Below are 22,125 nucleotides of genomic sequence, written 5' to 3' on the forward strand. Positions count from 1 at the left end.
CCTTCGTTTGAAATTTACGAGTACGACAGGAGTTACTGATTTTGTATTTTACACAGAGAAAAGTGAATATTATGTAAATTTTCTGCAAATTCTATAATTGATCAATTATTCTTCATTTCTCAGTTCGAAAAAGAATTTCCTACCTGGAAAATTATAAAGTACTATTTATAAGAAAATTATAAAAATATGATTGAAAGTATCTTCAAAGCCAGCAAAGTGGCTGTTACATAATTAACATTATTGATACGCATAGACAAGAGAATAGTCCAAAACGTGTATGTCGGATTCTGATAAAGAAAATAAAACTGCTTTAGATTGGATGGCGGAAAAGGGTGGAAAACGAGGAATTCGGGTAAATAAATCGAGTTGTCCGGACAACCGGATTAAATTTAATAATACAGATACAGCCAATCTCGGAGAGTAGTAGACGGCTGCTTTCTGTTCGTTAATGTTTAACTATGCTTGAAACGCACGCCGTGTCAGATGAGTAGGAAGAACGCGTGGATTCGGCCTTTCGAGAGTTTCCTTCGATGTTGCGTGTACGAAAGCGATTTATGTCGAATGAATAATTCAGTCGTACCAAGTTCTATAACTTCCGAATTTCGTATCTGTCAATCGAAACGGTTCTTTGAAGATGTGAAGTCTTTTTACAATCTTTAATAAATTAAATCGCATTTTTTAATTTCTTAAAAGTATTTTATTTCTTATTCTATGTCGTGACTTTTATAATTCCATTTTTAATGGTCCATCTATTATTCAAGATGTAGCTGAAATTAATGACTCGTACCAATTTGAAGCTTTCCAAACAACCACAATAAATCGGTCATTCAATTTTAATAGACTATTTAATTGCTAATTATTCAAACGATTAATCGAATTGAAGAAAACTAGAATCTGTGACTCTACAATCTACTTCATAGCAATCTATTACTGGACTGTTTCTCGATATGAAATGCAACAAACTTACATAAACGCGAGTTCCAGTATTACGCAATTAACTCACAACTTTGATCCTCGCCATTAACATAATTCGCTCTCATTATTACCATATAAAGTTTTCTCATTACACAACAGGTGTTATACGTATATATCACGCTATTGCGTCAACAGAGTGACAAACGTTATATATCTCATTATGACGTTAGAAAAACTCTAACAGACAATGTAAGAAATCGCTATCAAAAGAATCAAGAAACTGACACCTAAAAGCTTTATCGCGAAACGTCTGACGGAATTCAATGGTCTTAAATTCCAAAGTACAAGCTCATCCATAATGTATAGAGCGGTCGTTCGAAACGGTCGGGACGCGTTAGCCTCTGGCTGGGCTAACCTGGTGCTACACCTGTCACAGCAATCCTGTCGTACCTGAATCATGCAACCTTCGAAAAGTCGACCACTAAGAGATTGTACCCAACAAATGAAATTATCTCGCGGCCGCGCAGCCACTTTCTTGAACAGCGCCGACCCTCCCATCGATTATCATCTCCGAACTTTCACGAGCCTGTAATAACATTGACGCTTACGCTCGATGGCAGACCCCGGAAGAATTTACTTAGCGAAATTTATAAATTCTTGATGAGTGGGGAACCATGTTTTTTCGTCGCTATGGAGGCTACTACGATTCCTTGCTCTGATCAATATCGTACGGGGTTGCCTTTATTAAGATTAATTTATGATAATTGCCGTGGATTTGGGGTTGTTAAAAGTTTCATGGGTTTCTTGACGATGTTTTGAAAGTATAAAATATTTCTAGATATTTTTGGAAATGTTTATTATTTTACGATTATCGCATCAAATGATTTCTTATATACATTGTTTATTTGTCTACGCGTATATTTTATTAGGTCGTCCGAAAAGTTTCGTTTTATAAGAAAATAATGGATGCACTACATTTTTCGTTTTATATTATTTTACCGAATTACGTATGATCTATTTTGTTCTATCAAGATAAAGATTACAACGTGCGATGGATTAGGTTTTATGTTTGTAAAAGATGCGTTGTCTGTAAAAGAAAGACACTTCTCGGACGACATAATAAATCTATTTACTTCTTCCTTTAACCAATCTAAATTAAATTTATTATTTAAATAATTCTCTTATGCTTAAAACGTTTCAAAGGGAATAATTTCCTAAATCATTATATTCGAATGGTACGAAATATTTCTCCTCTATTTGGCAAGTCAAACATAATTAAACTAATTTAAAGCTAACTCCAGAGCAGCCACACTTTGATATCACTCGATAAGCGTCTGTTTACTTGTATACTCATCCTGCCCCAAAGGAATAGCTATTTCTCTTCCCGGCTAATTTCAAGCTTGGTCGAAGGTCGTGGAACCTTTAATAAGCGTAATACCTCACGACTTGAATCGTGTCTGCGCCATTCGTTTACAACGAGGAAAATAGAAGTAGCTTGTCTTCTATATCTGAGGTCACATTGTTTACCAGGAAACAAGGCCCGTAATTTGCACGGAAATCTTAAGTGATAGTAGGGTGAAAACTTTCCGACAAGTCAATGGAAATCTTCCTTAGAAGAGGAGAGAAAAGAGAAAAATTGCAGGAAGGAATTCCGATCAATTGTTTGTGCTAAAAGAGAGGAGATTCTGCTCATCCAAGAGTAAGAGACGTTCCATTATCATACCTTGACAAAGCAACGTCCAAAGTCACGGTCGATTGTTCCACTACACGAAGGAAGTATTTCTCGTCAGAAATTATCGAGTCTTTGCTGCGAGAGCATGGTTATTGATGACACGACTACATCCTGTCGAGAAGTTGATCGAGCGTCCATTCAGCAGTGAAACTTGATTAATAATGTTCCTTTTGAAGATTTCTTGACACTCTGTTAATTCACTCGTTTTTATAAAATAAATTGTTCCTATATTTTGTACCATTTTCGATACTCTTCGTCAGCTTCCTATATCATTGTATTTCATAAATTTCGTGTATTAAAATATTCAGCGTTATTATACGGGAAAAGCGTGATACAACCTTGAATATTAATGTTTACGAACCAAAACTCCAGACCATTGATCAAACATCATATCAGAAATTCATGGTAACATTCATTATATCTTTTAGCCACGAACGAACCTAAAAATGAAATAACATAGGATCTTGAACATCATCGAGTATCTCAAATCTGATCGTTTAAAGAAAATCGAAAAATTAAATTCAGGCAATTCATCAAACATATGTAGATATACCACTATGTAACTTAGAGTGAAATATCATATTTTATATTATATCGTCCACAAGGTCAAATGCAAACCTAAAAATTAAATAACGTAGGACCTTAAACACGACCAAGTATCTTAAATACGACGATCTAACTCGAACGTCATAAAATACAGAAAAATCGGTGCACGTCATCCACCGTCAAACTGTTCCTCCCCATCAACGTCCTCCTTCAATTTCTATGATCTTCCATTCTCATGATCGTCATACCTCCAATGTAAAACGTATACACAACATAGACATTGTACATCGACTGGGGAGTTCGGTTGCTGTCACCGTGAATCTTAACGGAACGTGAGTTCGATTTGTTCCAATTACGGGAAGGGACGCCATAAAATCTGCGAACAGGGAGGTTTCCTCGTGTCGTCTACCGCCTCGTATACGTATATAATCGATGTTTACTCCGGGGAATCTCACGGCGTCTAACTGTCGCGTGACTCATTTCAGGCGGCGGTATGGCGCGTCCGAAGATGACACTGAATCTGGATGGTGGGAGTGGGACAAGCAGCGGTGGAAACGCTGGTCAGCCTGCACCGAAAAAACCTGGCGGTCTGAGCCTTGGATTGCCATTGGAGATTAACACCGCCCGCGGATCCGCCGATCTGGTTGACGTGGAGCTTCCTTTGGAGAGACAAGGGTACGTCCTTGATTTTGGATTTCTTGGCTCGTACATACGCTGCTATGTCGCCATCGTGTCTGCATATTATTTTCATGAACATTCACAACATAGGTGCTTCTTCAGGAATTTTATCGTGAAATTTATGGAGAGTTTGTACGTTAAAAGTATTTTTACGAGGTAACGAGATGAATATTTTATTGCAGATCTGAGAGAGTATACGTGAAATAAATCGGTGAAAATTTGATGAAAAGATGCTAAAAATGTAGTTGGAATTTACTGCAAAAATAATTTACTGCAGAAATATAGTTGTCTTTTAGTGTCTTGTGTATATATATTTCGTACAAGTTCCTGGATCCTAAACATCATATTTCTGGTTTCTCATAGTTTAATATAAATTTTTTTTCTTCCTGCTCGCAGATGGTACCATGGATCCATTACGAGAATTGAGGCAGAAGCTGTCCTACGACTTCTTAGAGAAGGAAGTTACTTGGTGAGGAACAGCGAATCCACCAAACAAGATTACTCTTTATCGTTAAAGTAAGTTATATAGGTTACATCAGGTTGATGTATCACAGTTGGTATTTTATTTTTTCAGGAAAAGCTTCGCTTCTTCCAACAAGTAGTTTCCTTGATAAACGAGAAAGTAAATTTCTTGTAATAAAAAGAATAGATATTATTACCATCTTCTTTATCTCAGTATACTTTGTATACTTTACAACATCAAAAAATGTTGAAGTCTGTATACTATGAAATTAAAACAAAACTATCTTCTTCAGTTTATACGTTAATTTAGTTTACTCTTCGTACATTAAAATATTCCAACACATCAAAAAACTGAAAGAAATCTCATAAAATGTAAATATCATTTTAAAGATCGCTCTTTTAAGTATAATAGCTATCCTACTTTTCAATTTAACGGGAATTGCAATGAATTCAATATTGAATGCACGTATTATTTGCTTATTTATCGTAATAATAAATATAAACGTTTAAATACATATTTACAATTACAGAAGCGCCCGTGGTTTCATGCATATGCGTATCCAAAAGAACGAGGAGCTGAACGCGTATATCCTGGGCCAGTTCAGTAAACCATTCGACAGCATACCGGAAATGGTTCGTCATTTTAGCGTGAACCGTCTTCCGATACGCGGTGCCGAGCACATGTGTCTTCTGCATCCAGTCATAGCTCAGCTTTTGTAGCGCATCTATCGTAGCGCCGTTTAAGGCGCTCCCCAACAATTTTTGATATCCCTTTTACCTTCAAAGAATACTCACAAAACCTGAACAGTACTCCGAAAGTTATTTATAATAAAGAAGAGAGAAGCGAATGAAAGATGAACGTTGTGCATGGAAAACGATATTCTACGGGAAAATCTAGAGTCACATATAACGGCACTTGGTACTTCCGCTGAAGATTTCCATTCTAATCCCGCGATTCGCTTTTTCGCAATTTGAGGCTGATCAATTTTTTCCGAGCTTCCGAGGTGAATCGAGGGAGGAAATGAAAGAATAGCGACCGATTGTTATAGACGAAACCATTCACGGGAATAACACAGTACAAAGTTTATAATCAGTGAAAAGTTTCCGTAGAGTTAACGAGCGACCTTGAAGTTAATCCTGTTCGTTTACGTAATCCCTCAACGATCGCGTCGACGTTTGTTTCCGCATCGTTCGGTAGCTTTATTAGCCGTGACAAAAGGATTAATCTTGACCTAAGATATTAATTGCGACGTTTCGACGATATTATTCCGACCCTGGCGACGAGCTTTCGTTGTTTCGTAACGAACATTAAAAAGGAAAGCGTTTTTATATGGAAACGAACGTTGAAGAATCGGATGGAATAGGTATATAGCGAATGTTTTACAATATCTGTGTAATGTCTCGTCTTCCCCAAACCGCATCGCGCAAATCTACCTCTTCGTTAGAGGTGTGTACGTATATGTGTAATTTATTTTCACGAGATGGATCAATTCCTTTCACTCGATTGATCGATGAAGCGGCTTTTACAAATGGTTGCGTAACGCAGAGAACAACGAGAGACTCGTGGGAGATTATAAGGAGGAAAACTCTGGATTTTCAGAAGGATTTCAATGTGTAAAGAGCGCGTGTGGCATGTACTATGTATAAGATATCGACGAAGTAGAGAATCTTAATGGTCTAAAATGGTGGATCGTCGTACTGTGGCAGAAATGAGACAGAGTCCGGGGAAGCACCGTAAGAGCTTTAGAAAATGGTTGTTCCTTGCGCTTGTGGCTCGCGAAGCCACGAGTTTCGTGTAAGAAACTATCGATGGGATCATAATCGTCGTACTACAAGCTGATAATCTAGAAAGCCGTGAGGTAATACGTACTTAGATTTAGATACACGCGTAGTTGGCCGACATCGGCCTCTACGAAAGAGCTGGAAGCCAAAAAAATGAGTTAAGTCGCGTCTTCGTTCGTGCGAGCAAGGAGCAAGAGGAAGGACAAGGTGAATAAAATAACGCGATTAATGTGTGTGGCGCAAAGTTGTCGCGGTTCAATTGCCAAAGTTTACTGCTAATCGTGTAATCATTTAGTCAGGGTTTAGTTATTCACATTATCGTTGATAAGGAACAGTAAGTAAATTGATCGGCAGTTACTTTACGTTGATGTACTGCGAATCGAAACCGAGGAAGGAAGAAGAGAATGGACGTGAAACATGATGATAATGATAATATTTTTTCGTCCGGGTTGACCGATAGAGAAGCGTACGGTGAGTAAGAGAAGGCGAGAAAGATGGAAGTGAATAAAGATGATCGAGGTCAGCCAGTCCGAACAATCGATGGCTCGTCACTCGAGTCATCCGTCCGACAGTCTCTTATTTTTGGGAGATTTTTGTGAGAGGAGGCAACCGATACATATTTTTTCATGTGATATGAATTTGTTACAGAGATAGCCTAGTTTCACCTGTGATCTGTTACTTAGTTCCCTTTATCCATGTCTGTTGGTCGCTGTGTGCAATATTCTCGTACGTACGATTATAATAACGATAATAATACTATTGATAATGGATAATGATAGCGTAATAGTAATAACGATTAACGATAATGGTAACTAATTAAGTCGCTATTGTAATTGGGTAATCAGCAACGATGCGTAATTAGGCGCGACACGAAGAGACGTCCGTGGTGTTACAATAATTATTTCGAGGTAAGGATTCGATTCGCAAACGGTTGTGAGCGAGTTTTCTGTTGGTCATTTGGCTAATCCAAATGGCATGTAACCAAATATTTTAAGTATTTGTCATCGTTTAGAAGAAACGTAGAATCCACATCACACGTAGGCAAGTGCCATAAAAAGATTTTAGTCGGTAGAGTTTCAACTAATTTCGGTAGATATTGTTTGGCTGTAGATGGATACGTTCTATTCCTATGATTTCAGTGGAAATCACGCGTAAACGTGATACTAGTCATAGCGTACTTATTTAGAATTATTCACGTTAATTTGACACCTCACCAACGTTGTATTTGGCACTCTCTACCGTATCCTTTTGATTAGGTTGAGTGTAATGCATACACGTTGTACTTTAAGCTGCCAGTATTATTAACTGTAATCGATAATGCATATCCATGTTAATATTTAAGAACATTATATTGTCTCCCGCCCTTAACGGATGATTATGGGAAAAAGTATAATCTATCTGTACGTATATATTTATTTGGCGTTCTATTTATTGCATTGTGTCGTTATAAGTCAATGATCTTACTGTCATGGTTCCGTGTATACCGTTGATTTAATAGTAAGGTCATAGTGAGTATCCATGGTAATCTTATTATTGTTAGGTATTAGAGAAACGTAGAGTAAAACGCCATTCACCAAAATGAACAAAACAAAAAAAAAAAAATGTGACGTAAGAACAAGGCAGCCGTAAAAATTATGTCGTAGATACTAACTTGTAGATACTTCCTGTACCTTGAAATTTATATGAAGTAGCATTTAGTTCCAATGTATACATCATTATACGTATACATAAATATTCTATTACTATTACCAGAAAACACTAGCGCATAGTCGTTTATAGAAGGTGCAATCGAACGTCAGATCGGAAGTAATGGAAAAGGGAAACAGGAAACAAAATCCGATATTATATAGACACGATTCGAGCGCTGTGTACACTCTTAATGTAAACGGTATTCGAACGGTGTGTGATGTGCAATAAACGAAACGGCGATCTAGTGTGGTCGCCGCGATGCGTGGTGCGATTCGGTATTTTTGTTTTAGCATGACAGACCACCGATGTTCCAAATCGACTTCACTAGATAGTCTTGTGTACTCCGAAATTCCCTCTTAATAATAAAACATTTAATAAAATAACCTTCCTGGTTTTTCTTTGTTCTGTCGATCCTCAATTATTCTTAAGTACTCTTAGCAATGTAATTTTAGTAAGATGATATCAAAATAAACTTATATTCTCAATAATAAAAATATAATAACATATAGTAACAAATTGCAAATAAATATAATGAATTTATATTAATTCTATAATATTTCTGTGTATGTAATATATTGTATTATATTATTCACTGAACTAGATACAAGACCTTACAACAAGCACTTCATAAAAATATTTAGAATACTTCACAGTGAATAATTAGAATCTCATTTAATCTTGTTCTCCCAGTTCCTCTTCATCTATGTATTGAACAATATGATTTGCAGGTTCAACTGTATCCAACGGTGCACTGGCAGATCTGTCAGACTGATCTTCTGTCTCTGTTCTCGGTGTCTCTGCAAGCTACGAATAGAACATAAACAATTTACGTATCATTTCAATTCGGCGTTTAAGCTTCTCGACTTATTTACCTCTTCTATCACTTCCTTAGCTATTTCTCGGGGTTGTCTCCTCGACGATCGTTTTCCTGTCAAAATTGTACTAATAAGTTTCTATCAAATAGTCAAAGTAATATAATCTTTCAGACTTGCGATTTTGTAAGTACAAAAATTATGTGGTAATGTAAATTGTACGTTTCAATTTTTGGTTTGTCTCGTTATTACAAAAATTCATAATGGAATAAAAATAAAAATAAACAATAGAAAATTATACTCTGAATTTTAGATAGGAACATAGAAAATTCCAAATAATATTTTTGTTTAATTAAATGATATGTGTTTAGGTAATTACAAAGAGCAAGAAAAATTTGGTTCATGTTCAACGTACTTGAAACAGTGGAAGTTTGCTTATCAGGCTTTCGCAAGGATGGTATAGTAGTTATCGATTGTCTATCCTGAAATACAATTACCTTTGTTAATTTCGAAGCTGAAAAATACGTGGGGAGAACGAATAATTACCGATGATCGAAGTTCGTCGCCACGCTCGTCGCAGTATGCAGGTCCGCAGACATCGATTTTATCTGGCATTCGCCGACCTTTATACATCTTACCGTCCGTTCCCTTTATCATCCCTTCCGTCAGCTGAATTATTTCCGGTCCCCACTCAGTGAGGAAATGGCCCACTCGCATTACTCTTTGCTGAGGAGTGGTAATCGTGTGACTTCCACCGCAGTATCGATTGCACAGATGATCTCTAACATTTAAACATGTCTCGAATAAAATTAGTCCTTTTTTAGCTAGAAACATATAATGATTTAATAAGATAAATAAAGTTAAACGTTCATTTATTTTAAAGATTTCTAAGCTCAACTCGTTAATCGAATAGAATATATTAATTCGTCGTTTGAATTTCCAATTACTTAAATGTAATAATTTTTAAGTTTATGGATTCCTCATCCTTTTATCCTTCGTGTTATTTTTATTGAAAATAAATAATTACTTACAAGGACTAAGATCGATCCAATAGAAATTAGTTTGTCCTTACTAATTTTCAAGTCTATAATTATGTAAGTTTGTAATTAAAAAATGACTTGGTTAACATGTCAATCTCTAATAATAGTGGATCATTGCATTTATTCCCCCGATGTCATCAACTTAGCAAAAATCGAAGACAATTTATAAATTAACAAAAAGGATAATTTAATTCGTTTAACGGTGCCGAGATTAAAAAGTATATTTTTTTATATTTAAATGTTTCTTTTAAATTTGCTCAGAAGTCCAAAGCGAATATATTGTTCTGAATCTTTAAGAAAAAGATGTACATCTCAATATTAGTTACGTACCTAGGAGTCTTTACAAGCGTGTCCGCTCTTGCGCTCTTCTGCTTCTTTGCCTCCTCCTGCATGGCTGCTTCAAATTGAATCATATTTCTACTATGAGGTAACCTTCTGTGTTGCTTTCTAACCTGATCCAATTCATAGGTCAGGTACGGCTTCATGCTTGTGGTGCATGGTAATGTTTCAACTTTAAATTTGTGGGGAGGATCCATTCTCATGACCACATCCTTGTCGCAGGATATGCATTGAACATCCCTAAAAACACACACAAAATTTCATCGAGCGTCTACCTAATTGTCATTGGATATTGCGCGATGAACTCAATTATTTGAGATACAAAATTTAGAATAATATAAATATACATATACTGTTGAAGGATTGCTGTAACTTTACCTAAGCATCTTTTTGGTTCCGGCAGCTTCGATATCTTGTCTCGCTTCCGCCACCCTCTTCAACTTATCTTGAAGAGATTTCAGTCGATGATTCACGAAATCCTTCAGCGGAGAAATTTCCATTTTATCAACTTTTCCCTCGATCTCCTTTTGCACTTCATCCAAAGCTTGTTGCCAGATCTCTTCTTGCTGTCCCAATTTATTGATCGCGTCTTCGAGGCCGTGTGCGAGATCATCGCAAGCTGCATCGAATTGATCGTAAGAAACCTGAGGAGTAAATACCACAGAAAGATTGCTACTTATTTTCGTCTGATTTTTTGATCAATATAGATGCGCAGACCTTTCTATGTATCGCCTGAGCATCAGCTTTATCGGCAAGAGCTTCTTCGAGATCTTCTCTATCGGCTTTAATGGTTTTCAAAAGTTCCACTTGTTCTAATAGCGCCTAAATAAGGAGTAAAACAATATGTGCATAGAAAGACGAAATGGGAAAACAATAAAATAACAAGGAGAAAAAATATTAACTAAATAATTCATGATAAAGAGGGGGATTAATTATATATTGAACGATATGGAATGAATATAACGATGAATATAAATACAATGAATGATATACTAACATTAAGATGCATTTCACGAGTTTCACGATCATCGATCAGACGATCCGCGGTTTGATTCAATTTCTCCATTTCAGCTTGAACCTCGTTATATTTAGAGACTAAATTGTCGATATTAGTGGCGCCTGCGACACCAGTCACTTGTACTTTGTCCACTTTATCAGATATGTTAATCACGTCCTTTTCTAATTTTGAAATTCGTTTTTTTATGTCTTGCAATTCTTCTGAATCTATCATTTCCTTCGGATTTTCAACCTGAGTGCGTAGTTTTGGAGGTGTGTCTTTAGGTGATGTTGTTATTTCCTTCGTCGTTTCCTCTGTTTCCTCTGTTTCCTCTGTTTCCTCTGTTTCCTCTGTTTCCTCCTTCTGGGTTCTTTCGACAGGATTCCCTTCCCTTTGCGTAGTGAGTTGTTTCGCTTTTATCTCTTCGGTCAGTTCTACATGGACGTGTATAAAAATCGATAATTTATCTCTGAGAAATTAATTGATATACAACTTTAATATCAAATATTGATTATTAAAAACCTGTAAGTTCGAATTTTATTGGAAACCGAAAATGATGAATTTCAGTAATTTAATATTAGTGGACGTTCATCTATTAGATTTAATATTTATCAAGTTTTTGTTCTCCTTTTCCATTTGTTACTGCTAATAATTGCAGAATAAGTTTTTTTTTAAATTAATTAAATTAATCATTCTAATAATTCTTTCATTCTCAGAATATTTTAAAAGAAATGTGCCTTAAATTCTTAAAAATATTTTCTCTCCTTCCACAAATCGAATGTAATTATAAAGTAAGTTAATAAACATAGATTAGAATATCACAGAAATTTCAACAATCATAGTGAACTTTGGATAGTGTAATGATTGCAAGCTTTCGATCTTAGGCTTAAATTAAGCGCAATTCCAAGTTTAGAATAAAAATAAAGAGAGATTAAGAAATTATTTAAAAAAATGATTGTAAATATATCAAAGAATACTTCAATAGGGACAGTTAAAATATCAGAAATAGTAAGTATTAATAAGATTCATCGATTCCCTATAACTAATTATTTAATTACGATACTTATGATTCATTACCAGCTTTTGTTTTGTCAATCTTTTCGTTCAAATCTTTCAGTTGATTTTTCATTTGGCTAACTTCCATTTGCAAGTTACCCACGTCCTGGTGCATTTTTCTTATGTCTATTTCGCCTAGAATTTCGCTTAATGTAATTCGTCTAACGGGTTGCTTTTCTTCCTGTACAAGCTGAGCTTCTTCTTCTTCTTCCCCGGTCGTTTCAGCAACTACAGGGTTTTTTATCGCCTCAACCTCTCCATCGTCAGAGATTAATTGTAAATTCTGAACGACGTGATCCAAATTGTTTAAAGCATTTTCTAAATTCACTAGTCTTTCTTCGAGCTTCGACGTGTCTTCCGTTGCGAGTGTTGTGTCACCCTTCATCACATCTTGCACCATTTTTGTCAACTGGAAGCAGAGTATTTTCTGCAGTTTTATAACTACATCGAAAGTTAAGTAGGCTAAAATACAAATTATTAATCATTACTGGATTGTTTATGACAACCCTGCTTTGTGTCTTTTATGTGTCTCTAAACACTATTAAATTACGAATATACGAATTAAATTACGGTTAAATAATAGAAAACTGAGATATCGATAAATTTCCTCGTTGTCTGATTAAATAACGATTGAAGCAATCAAGTTATACCTTATCAATACCTTGTTCACTGGCGTCCAATCTTTTGGTAATGCTGATAATTTGCCACACGTCGGTCAGGGGATCAGTGATTTTACCTTTCAGTCGTTCGATAAGCTCTGGAGTCGTTGCTAACTCTTCCAATGCTTGAAACCGTTGTTGAAGTTCTTTAACCTATATAAATATTTTAATTAGAATGTTATCGTATAATTTTACACCTAATATTTTTCTCTTGACGAAAATAAATAACAAGAAATATATATACAGCAAAAAAATAAGAAGTGATATGGTAAGTAGAAAATAAATTTTTATTACATTTTTTTCGAGCCGTTTGAAACCTAAAGCTGTAGGGGTCGCACCATCAACAATCGGTTCTACAAAGATAACAGTTTCGCATTTGCCTTCTTTCCCAGGACCAACTTGTTTTCTGACACCTGTTGTCTCTTTTAAATCCACCGCGTCTTGTGATGCTCCATCTTTGGCTACATAATTTGTTATTAGCATTAATTAACAATAGCTGAATCTTCGAAATAACCTTAAAATACTGAATCGAATTTGGTAATTTTTTAATATTCTCTTCCTTGCATTCTTGTGCAGGTTTGCTTGGGATTTCACTGATATAACCACGTTCTTCTAATATCTATCTTATTTTGCATGTGTTGTCGAAATACTATTTTGTTATAAAGCACTATTTTCTTAGATAGATACCTAGCTTGCTTTCAAACTTTTCGCGTTTTGTAATTGGAACATTCGCAGGTTTTTCCCTCGCCTCAGATTGTATAACGAAAAGAATGTATAGTAAAGTATGTATAGTAAAGTAAATTATTACGATAACAAAAGCATGTACAATTGTTTCATTAACTTAATATAAAAATAACAATATCAAAACTAGTGCATCGCTTACAATTATCAGAATATCTTCTTACCATCACTGACTACATCCACTTTTACACTTATAGCGTCGGTACTACGAACTCGTTGCTTCACGTCACTGGAATCATCGATAATATTGTACTCTTGAAGGTAAAGCGAGGGACCTGCTTTTAGGGAACTTACCATCGTCTAGAAATACATATCATTTAACCTTTTGTTTCATTTTATTAAATTTTACTATTTATAGTTTTATTATATTTTCCAAAAATTAAGCAAAACCACCATATACAATATACACAGTATTTTACCTTGATTCGATTAGCATCGTCGCCACGATATTCAACCTTGGTCGATCCTAAATTTATCCGATGCAGTAAAATATGAAGGAAGTTGTGGAGGATATTTAAATTTACCGCTCCAACCTAGACGCGAACGTAAAACGACGTACCTGTCGTTAAAGTATTTCTTATACCTCATTTCGTGAATTATCGTTTTCTATTTGTGTAAAAGATCGAAGATAAATTCTTTTTACTTCCGGAGTTCCCAATGCAAGATCCAACATTTGCGGTAAAGAAACCTGCAGACTGTCCACTTCCTTAGCGGCAGGAGGTGACGTAGTCGATTTTGCGACTTTTGCCGACATTCTCCTTCACTCCACAATTTTTCAAAGTATTTATTTTAAAAAAAAAGAAAACATAATAATAAGAATTTCTGATTTTACGGTAACCTTTCTTGCAATTCTGTATCTCGAATGTCAGGCGGACATATTTTGGCAAGTCATCGATATTCTTTTATTCGACTGTAGTATCATGGACACAGATGGTATTCACAGATGGTAAGAATGGTATTTATTGCAATATATGGTAAATAGTTCTAGTAGAATAAGGAGGAAAGAGAAAGTTAATAAAACTAAAAGTCTTAGACGAGTGGGTGAATTATAGCAACATAGAGATGTAATTAGTTAGACGTCAATTCACTGTTGCAACTCTGAAATTTGACAAACATAGATATTAACAACCCCCTACTTTTACACTTTTCTTTTTATTTCCTTTTCATCTAATTCTTTCATTTCTTACCATCTATTTTTTTCTTTAAATCCATTCCTCAATCGATCCAGAAAAAGAGTTGTAAATTTATTTTGTATTACGTTCACCGAAATTATTTTCGTTTGTAACTGTGACATAATTTGACGATGAATCGGTAACGTTCGAAGGGATACTGAAATGGTAAAGAAAGTTGCAAATCTTTTGGAACAAAAAATGCGTATCTTATCTTAAACTATTTAGTATAGTAATGTTAATAATTATATCGAATTTATAAATTTGTGTAACGTATAAAACACTAACGTAGACACATTTACCTTTGTTAAATCACAAATATTCGAGACTGTATGCTTTCAACCCTTAGCTTCCATGAACGAACTAAAGATAGCGCTACGAGTATTGTCGACAAGTATCGCCCTCTTGTAGTCGAAATTTCCACCTCTTATTTTAAATTCGAAAATTTGCAACCATTATAAAATCCCCCTTAATTGAAACTCTAGCCTGAAATATCGACAAAATAAATTTTAATAAAAATTAAAGAAATGTTATGCTACGGTTTGCGAACATTTTCCTACATTAGAAAACATTCTTTAGATTAAGAAGAATTTTCAAAATATTTCATAAATTTTGTTACACCGACGATGATGAATAAATATTTCATAAGATGTAGTGATTAATTCCTATTAAAGAGTAAACAATAAAAAGTTCCTTTGACTTCTAGTTACTTTATTTTCTGATATTTCCTATAATATCGATTATATACATAGAATATTTATTCTCGTATTAAAAATTTCCTGAAGTACCGACCATGCGATTCATCATCGAAAAGTGGAACGCCTGGTGTGCTAGAAAGCCAAAACAAAGAAACGTTTGTCACCGTGAAAAATGCAACAACCATTCGCTTTTAATATTAACGCGTCTGTTCACAATAACTTCTGTCATGTGTTGCGTTACCAGCGTGTCGTATTAATGAAACAATAATTCATCGTGTTCCATTCTTTGCATAGTAAAACCGTTTATCTGACCGTACGTGACAGGTGGTTCCCTATCGCGGAATAGAAACAAATTCACGATCAAAACGCAGATTAGTTCGCGACGTACATATTTTACCTGACATACCGTATGACATTGTCGATCGTTTGCAATACCTATCCGATATGGTCAACGCGTGCATCGATCGCCACTATTTATATCGCCGATACGGAAAACGATTAATTCTGTTTTATCGGTAGTATGCTGTTCTATGGAACTTTCGAGAACTTTCGACATTAATCGAAGTTTATATCGTGGCTATAACAAGCATTATAATCTCTATTATGTCGTTCTTTTCAAACTACTAAATTTATATTTATTGTATAAAATAATTGAAAATGAAAATTTATGTGAAACAAGAACAATTCATCGAGATATTAATAAGACGAAAACAATATCACGTTCGGTAGTAAAGTAATAAAAGTTTGATTTTTCAAAAGAATAAGTGACGTTTCTAAATATCTTTTCTCCTTTTTTATTTCATTCTTTCGCGAATATATCATTTGTATTTTGAACTAAACACTCGCTAACAATAAATTTTCATTTTTACATTTAGAAGAACTTATTGCCTTCATCATTAAGAAAGAATTTATTTATTTTACATTTATATTTATATCATCGAATAAAATAATGCCGACTGTTTGACAAGTATAGTCTTTGACAAGTATAATCTTTTAAGTATATTCGACACATCAACACTCGCTAACAATAAATTTTCATTTTTACATTCAGAAGAACTTATTGCCTCCATCATTAAGAAAGATTTTATTTATTTTACATTTATATTTATATCATCGAATAAAATAATGCCGACTGTTTGACAAGTATAATCTTTTAAGTATATTCGACACATCAACACTCGCTAACAATAAATTTTCATTTTTACATTCAGAAGAACTTATTGCCTCCATCATTAAGAAAGATTTTATTTATTTTACATTTATATTTATATCATCGAATAAAATAATGCCGACTATTTGACAAGTATAGTCTTTGACAAGTATAATCTTTTAAGTATATTCGATACATCAACACTCGCTAACAATAAATTTTCATTTTTACATTCAGAAGAACTTATTGCCTCCATCATTAAGAAAGAATTTATTTATTTTACATTTATATTTATATCATCGAATAAAATAATGCCGACTGTTTGACAAGTATAGTCTTTGCCAAGTATAATCTTTTAAGTATATTCGACACATCAACACTCGCTAACAATAAATTTTCATTTTTACATTCAGAAGAACTTATTGCCTCCATCATTAAGAAAGATTTTATTTATTTTACATTTATATTTATATCATCGAATAAAATAATGCCGACTATTTGACAAGTATAGTCTTTGACAAGTATAATCTTTTAAGTATATTCGACACATCATATCCTTAAGTTACACGCGATAAATCTGACCTGACTGGTATGTTTGAATAATATTGTTCGATTAGCGAATCGAATGTTTAATCGAAGATAATCTCAGTTTTCTTAGACAGTAGCTCGGTATCCATAGTAGAATCTCTAACATATGTTCAATATCAGGAACTGGTCATGATTTTTGTATGATTCAGTCGCCCACCAGGTGCTGAACACGTTACACCGACCCTTGTGCATCATGAATTCTCTTTAACTTTGCACTTTTTGCTCCGTTTCCAGTGTCAGCGTGATTAGAGGGAGGGAAACATGAATCCGACAAAGTGGAACCTTGTCTCAATGGTGATGGTGAGCGAAAAATCAATAATTCAATTGATATTTTTCTTGTGTGAAATATTCTTTCTAGGAATGATATTTCAACTACAAGGATATTAGATTTCACTGTTTTTGATTAACGATAGCCGTTATATTTGAAGTACCCCGAGTTCTTCCTATAAATTCTTACTTCTTTATTAATTTTGTCATTATTCGTTCTATTTTACATTTTCTACTAACCACGTGCAATTCCTTTTCCTATTTGTATGAAACTCCCGTAATTTTCCGAAACTTACAAACCACGAAGTTCCTCAGTTTTTCCAATTACTTCATCTCTGAGATATATCCAATTCTCCCAAGTACTTTTCCTTAAAAAAGTACTTAATCTTCCCAAAAACTACATTCTCGGAAAATAATTCTTATAAATACGATATGTGGTATAAAAATATTAATTCTGTGCGAATACTACATTCCAATAAAATATCCAACTTTCCCAAACACTTTGTGAAAAATACTCGATGCCTGTAAGTATTTCATTTCTGAAAAATGATGCTTCCAAATGCAATCACCTTGAAAGAATATACCTTTTTGCTAAATACCTCGTGTAGAAAATATCCAATTCTTCTAGATATTCCATCCAAACTTCAAACTAGATATTTACTCTATCAAAGTTGCATATCTTCGAGAATTTATCATCTACGAATCTCAATACCTATAATTAATTAACTATCCTTAATACCTATAATTTTTCGCACAGCTCTCGCTAATCTTCGCAGCCATTCAGACACCGTCAAAGCAAAATCCAGAGCATTCGAAACATCATTCCGAAAAGCGTCATGCCTCTGCGTCAAGTCAATCATTTAACACGCCATCCTATTGGGAGTATATTCTGCGAGAGTTCGTTTTCAAGACGATCTCGCCACCGCCATCAGGCAACCACCAGCTGTACAGACGTCTGTTAGAGGCGCCATTTTACGGCGGCCCATTTCCCATCGTCTCGAACGACGCGGCCAACGTTGTCTTGTCGCGTGGCGACGTTTACCAACTGCCGAACGGCCACTGGCTGTTCTGTCAACAAGGATGCGTCGAATGCGGCGTGTGTATCGACCACACGCACCCTATGGTCAAGTGGGTGCTGCGGAGAATCAAGAGGACCTCTTCACACGGAACAGCAAGACACGATCTTCAGCTGACGATCTTGCCGCAGGTAGACAGTAACTACCATACGAGGAGCCTGTGGCCGCAAACGTACGTCTACGTGACGTCAGAAGGCGAGCAGGATATTTACATGAACGATAAGCATAGCTATCATAGCGACGGCGCTGCTTACGTCGCCGTTGAAAACGATTCTTCCGGTCAGAGAAAATTTGGAAACTTTTGGTCGTACGTTGACAGAAATTCGTTGCCTCAGAAACGTATTGTTGGAAATTCGACTGACGATATTGTTTCTAAGAAACGTAATGAAAGTGATGTTGAAGAGACTTTGGAGAGCACAAGCGCGATGCCGAAAAAGGATGATGCAGAAATAAATGGCGAGAAGAGGAATGAGTTGAGAAATGTCAAAAGACAACGTCCAGAGTTGAAGGTTACTAGCGAGAAAGAAAATTTGAACGGATCTTCGAAGGATGTTGGGTCGAAGGAAAATTTGAGCGAATCCTCGAAGAGTGTTGCGTTAAAGGAAAATGTGAGTGGATCTTCGAAGGATGTCAGATCGAGGGAAAATGGGAGCAAGATGAAGCAATCCATACCAAAGTTGATTCTGGGTACTGATCAGATGGGACAGAAACACTTGGTACACGTAGTGCCTGCTGACGGATCGACGAATACGAGTTTGATGAACTCTGCGGTATCGAATGTTTTGAACGCGGCTGGTCGGAACAGGACTGCTTATCAGAGAATATTACGAAGGATATTTGATTCTTTGAACAATAACAGGAGATCTATTGAAAGTTTTCTGGAACCCCTAACGTCGACAGGTAATCCAGAAATTATTTTGGAAATTGTTCTGCTTGTTAAAAAATAAGCGGAAATAGAAGCGACTAATTTTATGAAATTATTGTATTTTATTTTAGAAAAGTTGAGTCGACAAGACGAGGAGCATCAGTTACAGGAAACGAGAAATGGTTTCCCAGGATTCGGAGCAGCAGGCCGTCTGCACCCTCTTCACAGTAAAGGAAACAAAAACGAATCTTCGTTTGAGAAAAGATGGCCTTATACTTTAAATTGGAACAGAGAACGTACGACGTCTAGTGATAATGCATTTGCTAATAAGTTTGTGAATAATACAATTAATTTTGGTCGTAAATCAAACAACGGTTACACTCTAAACCTTAACATGCAGAATAGTATCGCAGAGAATAAGAATATATCTAATAGGTTTCATTCTAGATTATCTGAAAATAATTATAGCAATAGTACATTTCACAATAATTTCAAGATAAATAACGTTAGCCGTAATAGTCAGGAGTATAAATTTTCACCTCGTAAGTATAAGATATTAGTAACTACCGAGTCAACTACAAAATTTGACGATATTACGAAGCGTAATAAATCGTAATTACATGCTTCGATATCCATGCATGTGTGAGTCTAAGTATGATACTGAATAATAAAGATTTTAAGCATGATAATTTCAGAAATTTAACTAGATAAGCTTACATTTTTATTTAAAGATCTAAGGGACGTATATGACGAAATCCATCGTTGCTACAAGTCCTTTTAATGGTAGAAGGTTTGTTATTAGAAGTAATAAAAAAAAACATTATAAAATCCGAATGTAAATTTACATCTTTTCGTTTTACAATAATATATTCGTTATGTACTTATTGTATATTTACAAATCTGTGTACGTTTCTCATATATTGGAAAACACACACCAGCACACATATAAGACGTATAACGTACAAATGAATAATATGCATACTAAATAAATGTTACATTATTCGTATGACACCGCGATAAAGATTTTACAACAAACAATTTTAACAAAATCAATTACTTTATAAAAACTGTAGATAACTGGAAGAGTATGCATACAAATCAAGACGACACGGTAAATCTTCTTTGAACAGAATAAATCCAATGATTTCCCCATATTCTCCGTAAAGCAAACGCTGTAATAAAATTCTTAAATCATCCTTTATTACCATGCTTTCAGGAACCTCAGTGTCGTGGCTGGAAACATCTTATAATAAAACAAACTAAATAGCGTAGGGCTTGGGAATTTCGCCTAAACACCGTAAGCCCGCGGGTCGCACCATCGGCGGCACCGCTAAGAGGATCGACGATCCTTAATCAGACCTGGCGCGATCGTTTAAAACGATTATAACCCTTCCTTGTCCCACGGCCGTATCGCCAAGCATCGCATCAGTCTCGCGTATTAGTCGCCCAGGCGAGAGAGAAGAGCGGGTGAACCTCTCTGTCCCGCGTGTGACCTACGCAAACGTGCTCGGTTCCTCTCGTAATTGCGTGGCGATAGAACCGCGTTGTGTATATCTCACATACATATATATATATATATACATACATACGTATGTACACGTATGTACTCGCACGTGTATGTGCACGCGTGTACTCTACGCCTCCCTAAGTGTTACCCTTCGTTGCGCGCGTACACGCGTTTGCAGAGGTGTACGGGACCGTGTTCGTGCACACGGGCTGAATTTGTGCAAACAGCTGAAAGTACATACGCGCACGCGAGAGTACCTCGTGAACGAGAAACGTTGGCTTAACGGTGTATTTTTGGGAACAGGAGAGAAGGACAGTAGGAAGAGGGAAGAAGAAGAAGAAATAAGAAGAGAATGGTGGAGGAACGGGGATGAAACGACGGACTCAGGCGGTAAGGTTTGAGAAGCAGAGGTAAGCCGGCGCTTATATTTAATTAAGGAGGATACGGGCTCGAGCGAAAAGAGAAAGTCGGAATGGCTGGAAGAAACTCTAGGTGACGAGAGAGAAAGGCAACGAGTCTGTGTTTCTTGTCTAATTATCTACCCTTTGCGTCCTGCCAGCCACGTTCACTTTCTACGTCTGCTATCTGCCGCGCGATCCGCACTACTTGTCCCTTCCTCTTTTCATCCTGATTTGTGCCCAACTTTCCACGTCCTTCCCAATGTCTGATTTCGTTTCTGCTCTTGGTACTTTGCTCCTCGCCATCCTTCTGTTTTTCGTTAATTTTCTTCCGTTTCCTTTCACGCTCGTTGGCCCATTTCTTACCTAACTCGAGACGATCACAGAAATCGTCTCCAACCAGACGACACTCTGTTCCTTCTTTCTTTCTTCTTTCCCTTTTTTTTTCGTCGGCCGATTTCGACGTCTCGAAAATTGTGAATCGAGACAAAGAATGTCTCCGTATATTACGTTCAAGCTTTTTAATTAAATCATTCGCCCGACTGTCCTCGCAAATGGTTAACCTTCAAGGTAGTATAAGGTAGAGGTATTAGAGTCACACGAGCTTCAACATCTTAGGATTCGGTCTTGAACCTTGCATGGAACAATCGAGAATATTATATGTACAGTAGCGGACAAAAGTTTAAGACGAAATGGAAGAAATAAATAATTGATTTACTTTCCATAAAAAATATAAATACGGTGTTCTACTTTTGGTATTAACTAATTGTACATTTGTTTGTACACTTAGAAAAAAAATTTCATTTTGATATTTTGCTCAATAGCTAAGTTATAAAAAAGGAACGAAATCTGTATAATATTTCGTCGGTCAAAAGTTTAAGACTATACAAAAAATATTAATTTTTGGTTAAAAAATATACACAATTTTTGTTTAAATTCAATATTTTGTTCAATATCCG

The 22,125-nt window shown here is 35.6% G+C and overlaps 3 protein-coding genes across 3 annotated transcripts in view; 2 read left to right on the forward strand and 1 right to left on the reverse strand.

Annotated features, from left to right (window-relative positions):
- LOC132908361 (putative mediator of RNA polymerase II transcription subunit 26) overlaps positions 1 to 8,187 on the forward strand; it is a 254,038-nt gene extending 245,851 nt beyond the window's left edge. Inside the window, exons 7-9 of the mRNA XM_060962327.1 lie at positions 3,679 to 3,868; positions 4,268 to 4,387; positions 4,864 to 8,187. Of these exons, the coding sequence (XP_060818310.1) occupies positions 3,679 to 3,868; positions 4,268 to 4,387; positions 4,864 to 5,053 (500 nt within the window). The 3' untranslated portion in view covers positions 5,054 to 8,187. The remainder of the gene's footprint in view (positions 1 to 3,678; positions 3,869 to 4,267; positions 4,388 to 4,863) is intronic.
- Positions 8,188 to 8,270: 83 nt separating this feature from the next.
- LOC132916022 (glutamine-rich protein 2-like) lies at positions 8,271 to 14,202 on the reverse strand. Its single transcript, XM_060975767.1, has 14 exons — positions 14,092 to 14,202; positions 13,868 to 13,981; positions 13,613 to 13,748; positions 13,002 to 13,168; positions 12,699 to 12,860; positions 12,070 to 12,457; positions 10,993 to 11,426; positions 10,713 to 10,817; positions 10,374 to 10,639; positions 9,987 to 10,235; positions 9,163 to 9,397; positions 9,032 to 9,098; positions 8,677 to 8,732; positions 8,271 to 8,608 (listed from the first exon to the last, which is right to left on the reverse strand). Exons 1-14 carry the CDS (start codon positions 14,200 to 14,202, stop codon positions 8,477 to 8,479), a joined length of 2,622 nt encoding a protein of 873 aa, XP_060831750.1. The 3' UTR covers positions 8,271 to 8,476.
- A 3,012-nt stretch (positions 14,203 to 17,214) lies between these two features.
- On the forward strand, positions 17,215 to 20,142 carry LOC132916062 (asparagine-rich protein-like). Its single transcript, XM_060975806.1, has 3 exons — positions 17,215 to 17,353; positions 18,078 to 19,296; positions 19,393 to 20,142. Exons 1-3 carry the CDS (start codon positions 17,315 to 17,317, stop codon positions 19,875 to 19,877), a joined length of 1,743 nt encoding a protein of 580 aa, XP_060831789.1. The 5' UTR covers positions 17,215 to 17,314; the 3' UTR covers positions 19,878 to 20,142.
- Positions 20,143 to 22,125: the final 1,983 nt, after the last annotated feature.

This window comes from Bombus pascuorum, chromosome 1 (assembly GCF_905332965.1).
Source record: "Bombus pascuorum chromosome 1, iyBomPasc1.1, whole genome shotgun sequence".
Lineage (NCBI taxonomy): Eukaryota > Metazoa > Arthropoda > Insecta > Hymenoptera > Apidae > Bombus > Bombus pascuorum.

Coding starts and splice junctions, on each gene's coding strand:
- LOC132916062 (XM_060975806.1), top strand. CDS start 17,315: ATGAATCCGACAAAGTGGAACCTTGTCTCAATGGTGATG. Junction 17,354..18,077: donor ACCTTGTCTCAATGGTGATG/GTGAGCGAAAAA, acceptor TTTTTCGCACAG/CTCTCGCTAATCTTCGCAGC. Junction 19,297..19,392: donor GGAACCCCTAACGTCGACAG/GTAATCCAGAAA, acceptor ATTTTATTTTAG/AAAAGTTGAGTCGACAAGAC.
- LOC132916022 (XM_060975767.1), bottom strand. CDS start 14,202: ATGTCGGCAAAAGTCGCAAAATCGACTACGTCACCTCCTGCCGCTAAG. Junction 10,818..10,992: donor CTCGTGAAATGCATCTTAAT/GTTAGTATATCA, acceptor CTCCTTATTTAG/GCGCTATTAGAACAAGTGGA. Junction 10,640..10,712: donor CTCAGGCGATACATAGAAAG/GTCTGCGCATCT, acceptor TTTACTCCTCAG/GTTTCTTACGATCAATTCGA.